Raw genomic sequence first — 12471 nt, forward strand, 5'->3', positions numbered from 1 at the left:
TCAACTACATCTTAATGACCTCTACGATCCTAATGATCCTGATGATTTTAATCAATCCTGGAAGTTTTGCTCTGCACTGTTTGTTATTTGTGATTGCCCAGGGCTTTCATGGTCACGGGATAGTCACTCTTAACACCTCCAGACTCATTGTCTCTCTTAATGTTTGAGATTGATGCTCCACGGCTTGGTTTGGCCCAGGTGGTTATTCAAGTCTAAATAAATTACGTATCTACATATGTAGAGATCTGGACCTTGTCAGTTTGGACTGTAGTGGATCCTACATACGGCTTATATGTACTAATAGTCTTTCCAACTACAACATACATACAAAAGCCCTGGAGCAGTCGCCCGCTTATGCAGCCATAATCTTGGCAGTCTGGAGAATTCTCAGGTAGGCTTCTCCAATAGTTTTCTTATATGTCTTTGTAGTGGCCCTTTTGGCAGTGTCCTCAGGCGGGCTTTTTAGATATCTGGTTATATAGATATTCTGTCGCCCTTCCCGGGAGATTGCAGGAAAGAGTCAAAAAGGGGGTTCAATTCGTAAAAGTGAATTTTGTATGTATAACCTCCCGAGGTTTGATCTATGTGGTACTATCGATCTGATAGCCGATGTATAACTGTACCCTTTGATGTACTCTGTACATATCCACGTGTGTGTTGTACTATCTATCCAATAGTCGGCAATCAATTCTTCAACATATTACCTTGTTTACTTGCTCTACGAGAGGCCCCGAAGGCAAGGTAATACATTTAAGAAGAATCACTGTATCTCTACATGGTTGCAGTACATATTTCCACAATATAGTCCCCCGAAGGGTTGACAGACATGAAGCAAGCCCGGGTGTCACTCAAGCTTGTTATAGCTTGTGTTCATCCCAGTTTGCGGCATAGAAAATAGCCAAATTCATATATAGGCCAGTTGGCAGCAACCGGGTACAGGATCAATGATGCCTTGCACCAGAAGCATCCCATCGGCACTGTTTTGTGCAGACTCTTCACCGTTGAGTAGTATTGACAGGAGAAATGGGACCCGTAGACAGCTCCATTTGATTCGTGTAGGGACCGTTCTGGGGACCTGGGGATATCCGCTCTGTAATGGGTCCTCCTCGTCGTCGTCGCAAAACCGGCGACTAAGCAAAACGCGATTCCTCGTCGGGGCGACGATGCCATTCGACGATGTAATCAAAAACAGCCCGCTTGTCAACACCCGGGCAACTCTTTCACCTGATTTGACTTCTCGCATCAATCATCTCATCCCTCCCATCGTATCTTTTCATCCAAACTTTCTATCAAAATCATTCTCATCACATCTTCCTTCCGGCTGTCGACATAAGTACCATCTCTCTAGTGTGAAAACCATCTGGCAGCACACCGGCGAGACGTGAGACAGTACTTGTCACGCTCAGACCCGGCGACGTGCTTTGCAGCTCCTAGTCGCCGGACACCAACCATCCCTCCCGCGTGTGGACTTCTCGCAGCACGCCGGCCACTCTTTTTCTTTCATTTTTCTCCTTTCAATCGCAATAACCCCATCTCTGTTGGGGACGAGACACCCCGACGTAACACTGATCATGTCTTCACACCACCCCGACATGGAGGCGTCGAGACCTTCCGACGCCGAGGTACAAGAGCCTCGAGGCACAGCCTCATTTGATGCCGAAGAACTTGAAGTTAGTAGTGGTACAACGCTAGTGGCGCCGCCCTCCCCCATTGACAGCGATGGTACACTTGACATATTGGGTGTACTTCACATAAACCCTTGGCCTGAACAGACCACAAGTTTTGTGAGTAATGACAGCAATTATCAATTCGCCGGTCGCCATGTTGGCCTCCGTCGTGTTTGGCAACATTTCAGATTCGCCGGTCGCCACACTGGCCTTGGGCTCCGTCAGCGGCTTCGTGGATTCGCCAGTCGCCAAGTCGATCGATACCGTCGTCGACGGCAACGACGGGAGCGCAGACGTCGCGAACGAGAGGATAGCCAACTTGACAATCTGGTCACCAGTCGCTTGGCTCGGTTTAGCCTATCAGATATCGAAGATCCCCTTGCTTGGGAGCGCAGACGAGTCGGGAATGTGTTCACCAATCACCATGCTAGGTTCAGCCACCAGAACATCGAAGATCCAACCGATCCCGTCGCTTGGGAACGCAGACGAGTTGACAACCTACTCGCCAATCGCCAGGCCAGCAGCAGCCACGAAAGTATCGAAGACCCTGTTACTTCGGAGCGCAGACGAGTCGAAACTTTGCTTGCCAATCGCGAGGCTAGAACCAGCGACCATGATCTCGAAGAATTCATTTCCCAGCAACCTGACTTGACCGTGCTCGAAATTTTCCCGTCGCAGATTGAGACCGTGCTGGAAACTTCCCTGTTGCAGCTTGACGAGAACCAAAGCATCGAGAGCCAGCGCCCTCCAGATCCGACTTCACAAAGACCAATCCGTACAGCCAGCCCCGTTCACTCATTCCTCTCGCGCGAAAGCAACATCGCGTACTATGGCAGACCGGATGATAACAATGACTCTCGGGACGACAACATTGACGATTATGTCCCATCGGGCTCCGAGGGTTCCCAAGTACGACGTGGTAGATCCCCCCGACGAGCTGAAAGCATTGTCAGCGACGCCGCCTCTGAGGTTCGTGGTAGCGACCACCCATCGCGAGAGTCGAGCTATGAAAGACCAAGGGGAAGACAACTTATGAGGGATTCGAGCATTGTCACCGACCCGTGGGCGGCGTATTGGGGTCCCATCGGTTACCCACCGAGCGACCTGTTCTCCCGAGTACAACGCAGCGCATCGTCCCGACGATCTGGGAGCATTGACGATGATGCTTCCTCCGGAAACCGCCCACTGAGGGACCGGAGCCCTCAAGTGCGGCGCGGCCGGGCTCTCCGACGAGCTGGAAGCCGGTTCAGCGATGCGTTCCCTGAGGTTCGGCGCACCCACCCCGACAGGGAGCCAAGTGACGAGGAGCAGAGGGGCCGCCAACTCCTGAGGACTTCAAGCATTGTCACTGACCCCTGGGCTGAACTTTGGGGTCCCATTGGCCAGGGACCCCAAGGAGAAAGCTCAGAGTCAAGTGGGTACCTGGAGGTGGACGCCGGGTACGACAGTGCTGAGGAGTGGGCGCGAACGAACCTCAGGGTCGCGGAGTGGGTGGACGGGGTGGAGCCCTATACCAGGGGCTCCGTGTATGAGTACTGAGAGTGAAATCAGAGAAGTTGACCTCACATTTGAATTGTAAATCTATCGCTCCATCTCCTAGTGTACAAGAGTAAAACAGTTACTATCATGTAAACTAAGGAAATCGCTCCTTATATTTTTTTGCTTTCAAGTGAGACCAATATTCACGATTCCCGTGGGGTTTGAGTCGCCATAGCGACGGGATTCTCGTTTCATGCTGATGTCTGGTTTGTCAGGCTTTCACTGTTCGCTAACTAACTAGTTAGCTTCTGTTGATAGAGAATTCAATCCTTCTTTTCTCATCCTCACCCTCACCCTCACTCTGTAGTCAGACTATGTTCTGATTCAACCAGTTCACGGACCGAGGCTATAATGAGGAATGAAATGCCTCCTCCGATGACTTCGGAGGTGCCCGCCTACCTTTCGTAGCCTCACCAGACTTGCCCGGCCCCCGGAGTCTGATGAGGAACCCTCCAACTCTTGGCCGTTTATCATCACTCTCCTAGACCATGAGACCACTAGACCATGAGACCGAATAAACCGGGGTCCAGTGGGTATATCCCCACCCGCTGCGGATACAATGCTCTCTTCTATCAAAGTAGCTAAGTGGTCTGGGGAGCGGGTCGTAGAGGAATAGGTAAAGTCATAATCTGTTCGTTTTTATTTCCATTTCCATTTTTTTAATTTCTTTCCCGGGTATTATATATGTTGTACTGGGGGATCAAGCCGGAGGAAGAATTGCAGGTGAGGTGAGGCGGAGTTAAGTCCGCAGGTGGAGTGGCATGTGAGATGGGACTCTTCCACATGTGAGAGGGAATTATAGGGAATTATCCCCAATGAAGAATTTCCACGCGGTGATTCCAAGTAAACGTAATAAAAAATAAATATAAACTTGTAAATGATGCAAATCGTATTAAATTACATAGAGGAATTCCATATGTAGATGGAGAATATCAAGGAGGGTACGCTAGAGGGGGGTAGTGACATCAATCGTTAGGCTTACGCATGTATTCGGTATACATATAGTAAACCTAATTTATCAAATTACAGATAACTATGAGAAAGAAAGATATTTAACGAATCCAAGTCCCTGGAGGTTAGCCAACTTAAATACTGGGGGATAATCTTCCCTCGGAGATTAGATTGAACTTCGCTAAGTTCCGAGCCTCGGTTCCGCTTCCGCTTGTGCGAATTCCGCCCAACTTCATTTTATTCCTCTCTTTCTCATGTTCATCATACACAATGTCCGACCCTGAACGTCCCTCAGGCGAGGCGACTGACGCCCAGACCGGGAAAGCGCCCGCCGTGAGCTCATGCGCGAAGCGACAACTGCTGGCCGCCTTGACAACTACCGATGTGACAATCCGCCGACTAGATCTGTAAGGTCCCTTTCGACCTTGATATGAGACAGCAACAGTTCTGGACACGAGACACGGATCAAGAGTATTGCTGACAGCTCCCGCAGACTACTCTCCGAGGCAAATGGACAAGAGCGAGTACTAGCGACTATCAACTATGTCGCCTCAATGCTCCATCACCTCACTGCGTCAGCGCCCTGGATAGCATTACAAACAAGGCTGGGTATTCTTGCACGGCTCAAAGGTCGTGTACCCAAGAACGTCACCCCCGCGTCGTCCAAATCGAAATTCGCGGCCCTTTGCTCCCTCGCATCGGAGACGAGATACAACTTGCGCTTATTCGGGCTTCTCCCTTTGTGGATCTGGGGCGCTGAAACACTCAAGTCGCCGCCCACCGACCCCATCCTCCATGCCCTGACTGTGCTGCAGGTCATCTCGAACGTCATCTATCAGCTTCTCGAGAACGTGGGCTACCTTGCTTCGAAGGGGGTTGTCTCGAAGCGGTTCGTGGACAAATATGGAGGCGTTGCGAAATGGGAGATCTGGAGTACACGTGGATGGTTTGGACACATCTTTTTCCAGTTCTTCGTGCTCTGGCGCCAGAGTGTGCTTCGCAGACAGCGGTTAGCCGCACAGCGAGCGGCTGCTGGCACGGTCGAGACTAAAGAGACCAAGGCTGAAGATAGCGAGGCGTTGCGCTTGGAGATCCGGGCTTGGCGAAAGAGCTTGGTGAACAACGTCTTCTGGGCACCTTTGTGTTTGCACTGGTGTTTCGAGAAAGGCATCGGTATTCCCGATAGCATGGTTGGGATTATCAGCTTCTGTGCCGGGGCTTGGAGTCTCCATGATTGTTGGGCTGGAACCGCAACTGTTAAAGCATAGATGTTGGAGTGCTTCTGGTCCCTCGGCCTTTTCCCTTCTTTCCTTATTTGTACAAATCCCCTCTTACTTGCACATATACCTGATGTTGACAGCGCACGGCAACTTGCTATTGGATTTGCATTTTCTAGGTTTACGCCAGTTTTTTTCGGAATATAGACCTGCCTCGACACAATTCGCTTCGATGGCTATAGCAGTGCTGGCGTTACTTTCGATCCAAGCCTGTCGAATCTACAAATAAACATACCATTTCATTCTCGGTATATCATCTTTCCTCCCCCATAGTATTCGCATAGGCTAAATAGGTCTCCGTCTGAGGATTCGAAGATTCGAGTTGTCTGACATTGCCTGGTGAGTTCCAAGTTTGTCCTAGTCCAGCCAGTGTTCGATTTTCTTCCATTCTGAGGGAAGTGAACCATGGCCTTTCTGTTTGCCCTTTAGGGTTGCTGTAGTTGTAATTGATCTTGTCAAGGGTTCCTCAGTTGGGTAGGAGCGAGAGGACCGAAGTACTTCTAACGGTTCTTCGTCGCGATAGCGATGTCCAAGGGAAGTATATTGGAGATACAGCTTCGTCTACTAAATACTTTCCCCTCCCAGAAAAAAAGGGCTTACATATTCTCATTAACTAATGTAACAATAAATACTTGACTCACAAAACCATCAATTACATGCTGTATTTAGTAGCTTTGTAGGTACGTATAACAGCACCAAATGAGTCCTGGGTGTCACAGATTCGTGATCTCCTAATAAGGCCATTCTTTCACATATGTCTACCTACTTTATTAAAGAGGACTCCCCATTTAATGGCTGATGAGAGTGAAACCCAGGTTTGCTGGGTGTATTATTCCAAGGTTGTAAGGACCTTGGTAACCACATTATTACTCCTGTCGCAATCATCCAGGCACCAAGGCGACCCAATCGAATGAGTTCCATGCGCTTCGTTGTGGCGGACAACGTGATGACATAAGCACCGGGCTTAAGTCATCATCATCAGTTCTAAGAACGAGAAGCTCAACATCATCATTCCTGTCACCTACCTCTATCTCCACTTTGCCGTCGGATTCGCTCTCTGCCTCTGATCTATCGGTTCTTTTTCCTTTCAGTACTCATATCTCGTGCTCTTTTAAATCCGTGTCTCGCTCCGCCTGTTTCTGGGCACTGGACACCTTTGTTCACTCAAGCTTGCTTCCATCAACGTCACGACCCCGTTTACGGCCATCATGTCTTACGAGCCGGATCACACGCACGACAAGAAGAGGGTCAACTTGCAGTACGTTTCATTTGGACTGTTTTGATTATTTGAGTATGCTAACCGGACCTTCAGGGACGCCTCGGGCGCCGAGAAGAAGGAGGTAAGCATTAACAGGACAGCTCACCAAGGGCTCTGAACTGACGAAAATTGCAGGAGCTCGATACCTCCACTGCTATCTTGAAAAAGAAGAAGAAGCCCAACTCTTTGATGTGAGTAGCTGATAAAGAGATATCTGTTGGGAGCAAGGAGCTAACGGATTTCATGCAGTGTGACCGATGCCATTAACGATGATAACTCGGTCATTGCCCTCTCGAACAACACTATGGAGACTCTCCAGCTCTTCCGTGGTGATACAGTTCTCGTGAAGGGCAAGAAGCGCAAGGACACTGTGCTGATCGTCCTGGCCGATGACGATCTCGATGATGGCAGCGCCCGCATCAACCGTGTTGTGCGCCACAACCTTCGTGTCAAGCACGGCGACATGATCACTGTTCACCCTTGCCCCGATATCAAATATGTAAGTTGAGAATTTTGAGAATTTCTACGTCATCTTTGGTATGATCTATTGGCTAATTCTATCTTCCGTGTCCTAGGCCAAGCGCATTGCTGTCCTTCCCATCGCTGATACCATTGAGGGTCTGACCGGCTCTCTCTTCGACGTCTACCTTGCTCCCTACTTCCGCGAGGCCTACCGACCAGTCCGACAGGGTGACCTGTTCACAGTACGAGGTGGTATGAGGCAAATCGAATTTAAGGTTGTGGAGGTCGACCCTCCCGAATATGGCATTGTTGCCCAGGACACAATTATTCACTGCGAGGGTGAGCCCATCCAACGAGAGGATGAGGAGGGCAACCTCAACGAAGTTGGCTACGATGATATTGGTGGATGCCGCAAGCAGATGGCTCAGATCCGTGAACTGGTCGAGTTGCCTCTCCGTCACCCTCAGCTCTTCAAGTCCATTGGTATTAAGCCGCCTCGCGGTATCCTCATGTACGGTCCCCCTGGTACCGGTAAGACCCTGATGGCTCGTGCTGTTGCCAACGAGACTGGCGCTTTCTTCTTCCTGATCAACGGTCCCGAGATCATGTCGAAGATGGCTGGTGAATCAGAGTCGAACCTGCGCAAGGCCTTCGAGGAGGCCGAGAAGAACTCCCCTGCTATTATCTTCATTGATGAGATCGACTCCATTGCCCCCAAGCGTGAGAAGACCAACGGTGAGGTCGAGCGCCGTGTCGTTTCCCAGCTGCTCACCCTCATGGACGGTATGAAGGCCCGTTCCAACGTTGTTGTCATGGCCGCCACCAACCGTCCCAACTCCATTGATCCTGCTCTTCGTCGTTTCGGTCGTTTCGATCGCGAGGTCGACATCGGTATTCCCGACCCAACTGGCCGTCTTGAGATTATGCAGATCCACACCAAGAACATGAAGCTTGGTGAGGATGTTGATCTGGAGACCATTGCCGCCGAGACCCACGGTTACGTCGGTTCTGATCTTGCCTCCCTATGCTCTGAGGCTGCTATGCAGCAGATCCGTGAGAAGATGGATCTCATTGATCTCGATGAGGACACCATCGATGCTGAGGTTCTCGAGGCTCTCGGTGTCACCATGGAGAACTTCCGCTTCGCCCTGGGTGTCTCCAACCCCTCCGCTCTTCGCGAGGTTGCTGTGGTCGAAGTTCCCAACGTTCGCTGGGACGACATTGGTGGTCTCGAGGAGGTCAAGCGCGAGCTTGTCGAGAGTGTTCAATACCCCGTGGACCACCCCGAGATGTTCCAGAAATTCGGTCTGTCGCCTTCTCGCGGTGTGCTGTTCTATGGTCCTCCTGGTACTGGTAAGACCATGTTGGCCAAGGCTGTTGCTAACGAGTGTGCTGCCAACTTCATCTCCGTCAAGGGCCCTGAGCTTCTGAGCATGTGGTTCGGTGAGTCAGAGAGCAACATCCGTGACATCTTCGACAAGGCCCGTGCCGCTGCTCCTTGTGTCGTCTTCCTTGACGAGCTGGACTCCATCGCCAAGTCTCGTGGTGGCTCTGTCGGTGACGCCGGTGGTGCCTCTGACCGTGTTGTCAACCAACTTCTTACTGGTAAGTTATGGTTGTTACATTCTTTCCGTGTCCCGAGTATTCACTAACGCCCTCACAGAGATGGATGGTATGACTTCTAAGAAGAACGTCTTCGTCATTGGTGCTACCAACCGTCCCGAGCAGCTCGATGCCGCTTTGGTCCGTCCTGGTCGTCTTGACACGCTGGTCTACGTCCCCCTGCCTGACCAGGAGTCCCGTGAGGGTATCCTCAAGGCCCAGCTCCGCAAGACTCCTGTCGCGGGCGACGTCGACATTGCCTTCATTGCCAGCAAGACCCACGGCTTCTCCGGTGCCGATCTCGGCTTCGTGACACAGCGTGCGGTCAAGCTCGCCATCAAGCAGGCTATCTCCGCCGACATCGACCGCCAAAAGGAGCGCGAGGCTGCCGGCGAGGACATCACGATGGGCGAAGAGGAAGAGGAGGTGGAAGACCCCGTGCCCGAGCTCACTCGTGCTCACTTCGAGGAGGCCATGAAGTCCGCCCGCCGCTCCGTCAGCGACGTCGAGATCCGCCGCTACGAGGCCTTCGCTCAGAGCTTGAAGAACACCGGAGGCGGCAGCTTCTTCCGCTTCCCATCTGCTGGCGAAGTCCAGGAGAACGATACCTTCGGGGAAGCCGGCAATGACGACAGCCTCTACGACTAAATGCTTTTCTTCGAGGTGATATGACTTGTTTTTCCTTAGTTCAGCCATGCCTGGGTTTCTGCGCTCGGATTCGCTTATGGATAGATCGTTTTGCGTGGGCGGAGATGCGGGCTTGTTTGCTGAGCTTTCATGGGGTTTCCTTTTCGATTCCGTTTCTTCCTGTTTTTGCCCACATACAATGTGCCATAATAGCCAATACAGAGAAATCTCTACGTTCATTAGTGTTGTCGGGTTGTAGGGTTCATGGTAATTGTAAGTTTAATTTTGAGATAGAATGAATATCGCCTTCCGTTTTTAGAGTGCGACTATCTGTATGTAGTACTTCCTGCATGTTCGCTCTGGTAGAAACAATAGCCGGTTATACCTGGGGGCAATAACTAGGTGGAAGTATGTAGTGATCCACTCACGTTCTTATCCTCTAGTACTTTACGAATGATTAAAAATGATATATATCAAGACATCCGTGACCTCGAGTCTGGGTCAATCGGACAGTCGGTCAATCGGTCAATCCCTCGGCACTTCAGTTCTCGGCCTAAAGCCGAAAGCTCCACCTTTTTCGGTGCTTAGTTGAAGCCGAGAGCGACGTTGGACTGGAACCGCAAGAGATTTCGTGCTTTTGCGTGCTTTCACTGGTCCATTTGCTAATTTATATGGAGCCTGGGGCCTTTTTCCGATCCTTATTTATAATTTGGTGTCTCCGTCGCCACATGGAATCCACATGGAGGCATGGACCTACGGAATACCCCGTAGATACTATCAAGATCAGTTGACCAGGCGCATAATACGCCATGGAAAGCAGGCCTTCATTGGCTTGACATGGATATAGCATGACACGGCTATATAATTTGGCCCCAAAGGATGTGTCGGTTGAGTGCACTGCGGACATAGTAGAGAAGCGAACGACCGATCTTACAATAGCGAAACAGCTGGGTCTCCACAACCCTTTTTTTTTTTTACAAAGCTTTGTAGTCTTTAGCTCCGAGTCTTATCCCCTTCTGGAATATCTGCGATGTTCTTATATTGCCCTATGGCCCCTATCTCGGAAGGTTCTTTCCAAACGTTGTTTTCTCCAATATCACACTTGGATAGTCTTGCTCATACCTCTGTCTACCTATATAGGTATTTAGAGCAACCATGAGTCCCCAACCATTTGACTCAACTGCAACCACGCCGCGTCTCAGCATGGAACACGGTTCCGTCGAGGCAGGCACCAACACTGTTCAGAACAAGAGCGAAACAGATGTCGAGAAAGCGACCGACACCCCAAAAAAGCCCGATGACTCCAGCGCAGATCCCAACCTTGTCGACTGGGATGGCAAGGATGACCCCGAGAACCCCCAGAATTACTCTAACCGGCGTAAATGGGCCATCACATTGACCATGTCCTCTATGACTGTGTGGATCACCTTCGCATCCAGCGTCTTTTCGACTGCGACACTCGTGACCGCGAAGGAGTTCAATGTATCGACTGAAGTAATGGTTCTCGGCACCAGTCTGGTTGTTTTTGGTTTCGCTCTAGGTCCCCTGTGCTGGGCACCACTGAGTGAGCTATACGGTCGTCGCATCCCGCTGTTCTCAGGCTACCTCATCTTCGCTATCTTCCAGATCCCCGTGGCTGTCGCCAAGAACCTCGAAACCATTCTTGTCTGCCGATTTCTCATGGGTGTCTTTGGTTGCTCTCCTTTGGCCGTCGTTGGCGGTGCCTTGGCTGATATCTGGAACCCCGTGGACCGCGCGGTGGCTATCGCTCTCTTCAGCTCAGCTACTTTCATGGGACCTGTTCTTGGCCCAATTATGTGAGTACTCAAGCTGCGTCAGGATACCCTTGAAAGGCATCACCCAAAACACTATTCAGAAGCTAATATTCCTCAGCGGTGGTTTCCTCACAGATTCATACCTTGGCTGGCGCTGGACGGCGTGGATCACCTTGATTGCATCCGCCTCCTTCGGTCTAGTTGCTTTCTTCGTCATTCCCGAGACCTACGGCCCAGTCCTCTTGCAAAAGAGAGCTGCTCGTCTTCGCATTGAAACCAAAAATTCCGCCCTCCATTCCTTCTTGGATCTGCACAAGCCCACAATGTCAGACATCGTTACCAAGTACCTCTTCCGACCATTCCAGATGCTCGTGCAAGAGCCGATCCTGGTCGCCATGACCATCTACCTCGCCCTAGTTTACGGAATCCTCTACCTCTTCTTCGAGGCCTACCCGATTTCGTTTGGTGAAGTTCGCGGTTGGACCCACACAGGCATAGCTGCCCTCCCATTCATCGGGATTCTTATCGGCGTCTTGCTCGGTGCCGGTCTCATCATATACACCACGAAGACTCGTTTCGCGCGCAAACTTGCAAAGCATGGCAAGGTCGTTCCCGAAGAGCGCCTCGTGCCAATGATGATCGCCTCTGTGTTGCTGCCAATCGGTCTTTTCTGGTTCGGCTGGACTTCCAGCCCCAATATCTCCTGGGTGCCGCAGGTCATTGCCGGCGTCCCTATCGGTCTGGGTATCCTGGTTATTTTCATGCAGGGTCTCAACTACCTCATTGATGTTTACATGATGTTCGCCAACTCCGCCATCGCGGCGAATACCCTCGTCCGGTCGACCTTGGGCGGCGCGTTCCCGCTCTTCGCTACACAAATGTACCGGAATCTAGGTGTGTCGTGGGCATCTAGCGTTCTGGGCTTCATTACTGTGGCTATGATTCCCATTCCCATTTTGTTCTTTATCTATGGGTCCAGAATTCGCGCTATGAGCAAGTTCAGTCCTAAGTTCTAGGCGATTCTGTATCTGTCTCTCATTTTTAAGCGCGCAATAAATACATAGATTGCATTGGGGGATTGCTTTTCGCATGCATTATTATGATGGCAGGTTTGTGAGGTCAGGTCGCTTTTGATACAGGAGACCTCCAGGGCAGTCTGTTACTTTATGACAAGAGATTACGTATACATACCACAAGGCATATTTTAATCAATACTATTAATATCTCTAGAACTTGGTCTTCGGGCATCCAATGTAGTAATATCTGGGTAGAAAGGATAGTTATTCGAAGTTCTATCACTCGAAGGCTGCTCT

At 50.7% G+C, this 12471-nt stretch overlaps 4 protein-coding genes across 4 annotated transcripts; all 4 read left to right on the forward strand.

Moving 5' to 3' along the window:
* Positions 1-1571: 1571 nt before the first annotated feature.
* Positions 1572-3206, forward strand: N7525_006614 (uncharacterized protein; the record flags this gene model as incomplete). The annotated part of the gene is made up of 1 exon (XM_002568874.2): positions 1572-3206. One exon carries the CDS (start codon positions 1572-1574, stop codon positions 3204-3206), a length of 1635 nt encoding a protein of 544 aa, XP_002568920.2.
* A 1221-nt stretch (positions 3207-4427) lies between these two features.
* On the forward strand, positions 4428-5425 carry N7525_006615 (uncharacterized protein; the record flags this gene model as incomplete). The annotated part of the gene is made up of 2 exons (XM_061213788.1): positions 4428-4564; positions 4603-5425. 2 exons carry the CDS (start codon positions 4428-4430, stop codon positions 5423-5425), a joined length of 960 nt encoding a protein of 319 aa, XP_061068219.1.
* Positions 5426-6642: 1217 nt separating this feature from the next.
* Positions 6643-9404, forward strand: cdc48 (AAA family ATPase CDC48; the record flags this gene model as incomplete). Its single annotated transcript, XM_002568872.1, has 6 exons — positions 6643-6692; positions 6747-6774; positions 6828-6883; positions 6942-7191; positions 7268-8759; positions 8818-9404. The coding sequence occupies 6 exons, from the start codon at positions 6643-6645 to the stop codon at positions 9402-9404; spliced, it is 2463 nt and encodes an 820-aa protein (XP_002568918.1).
* A 1134-nt stretch (positions 9405-10538) lies between these two features.
* N7525_006617 (MFS transporter) lies at positions 10539-12174 on the forward strand (the record flags this gene model as incomplete). The annotated part of the gene is made up of 2 exons (XM_002568871.1): positions 10539-11200; positions 11277-12174. 2 exons carry the CDS (start codon positions 10539-10541, stop codon positions 12172-12174), a joined length of 1560 nt encoding a protein of 519 aa, XP_002568917.1.
* Between the last annotated feature and the right edge of the window lie 297 nt (positions 12175-12471).

Source organism: Penicillium rubens (assembly GCF_028828025.1).
Source record: "Penicillium rubens strain IBT 27055 chromosome Unknown utg000003l_segment0_segment0, whole genome shotgun sequence".
NCBI lineage: Eukaryota > Fungi > Ascomycota > Eurotiomycetes > Eurotiales > Aspergillaceae > Penicillium > Penicillium rubens.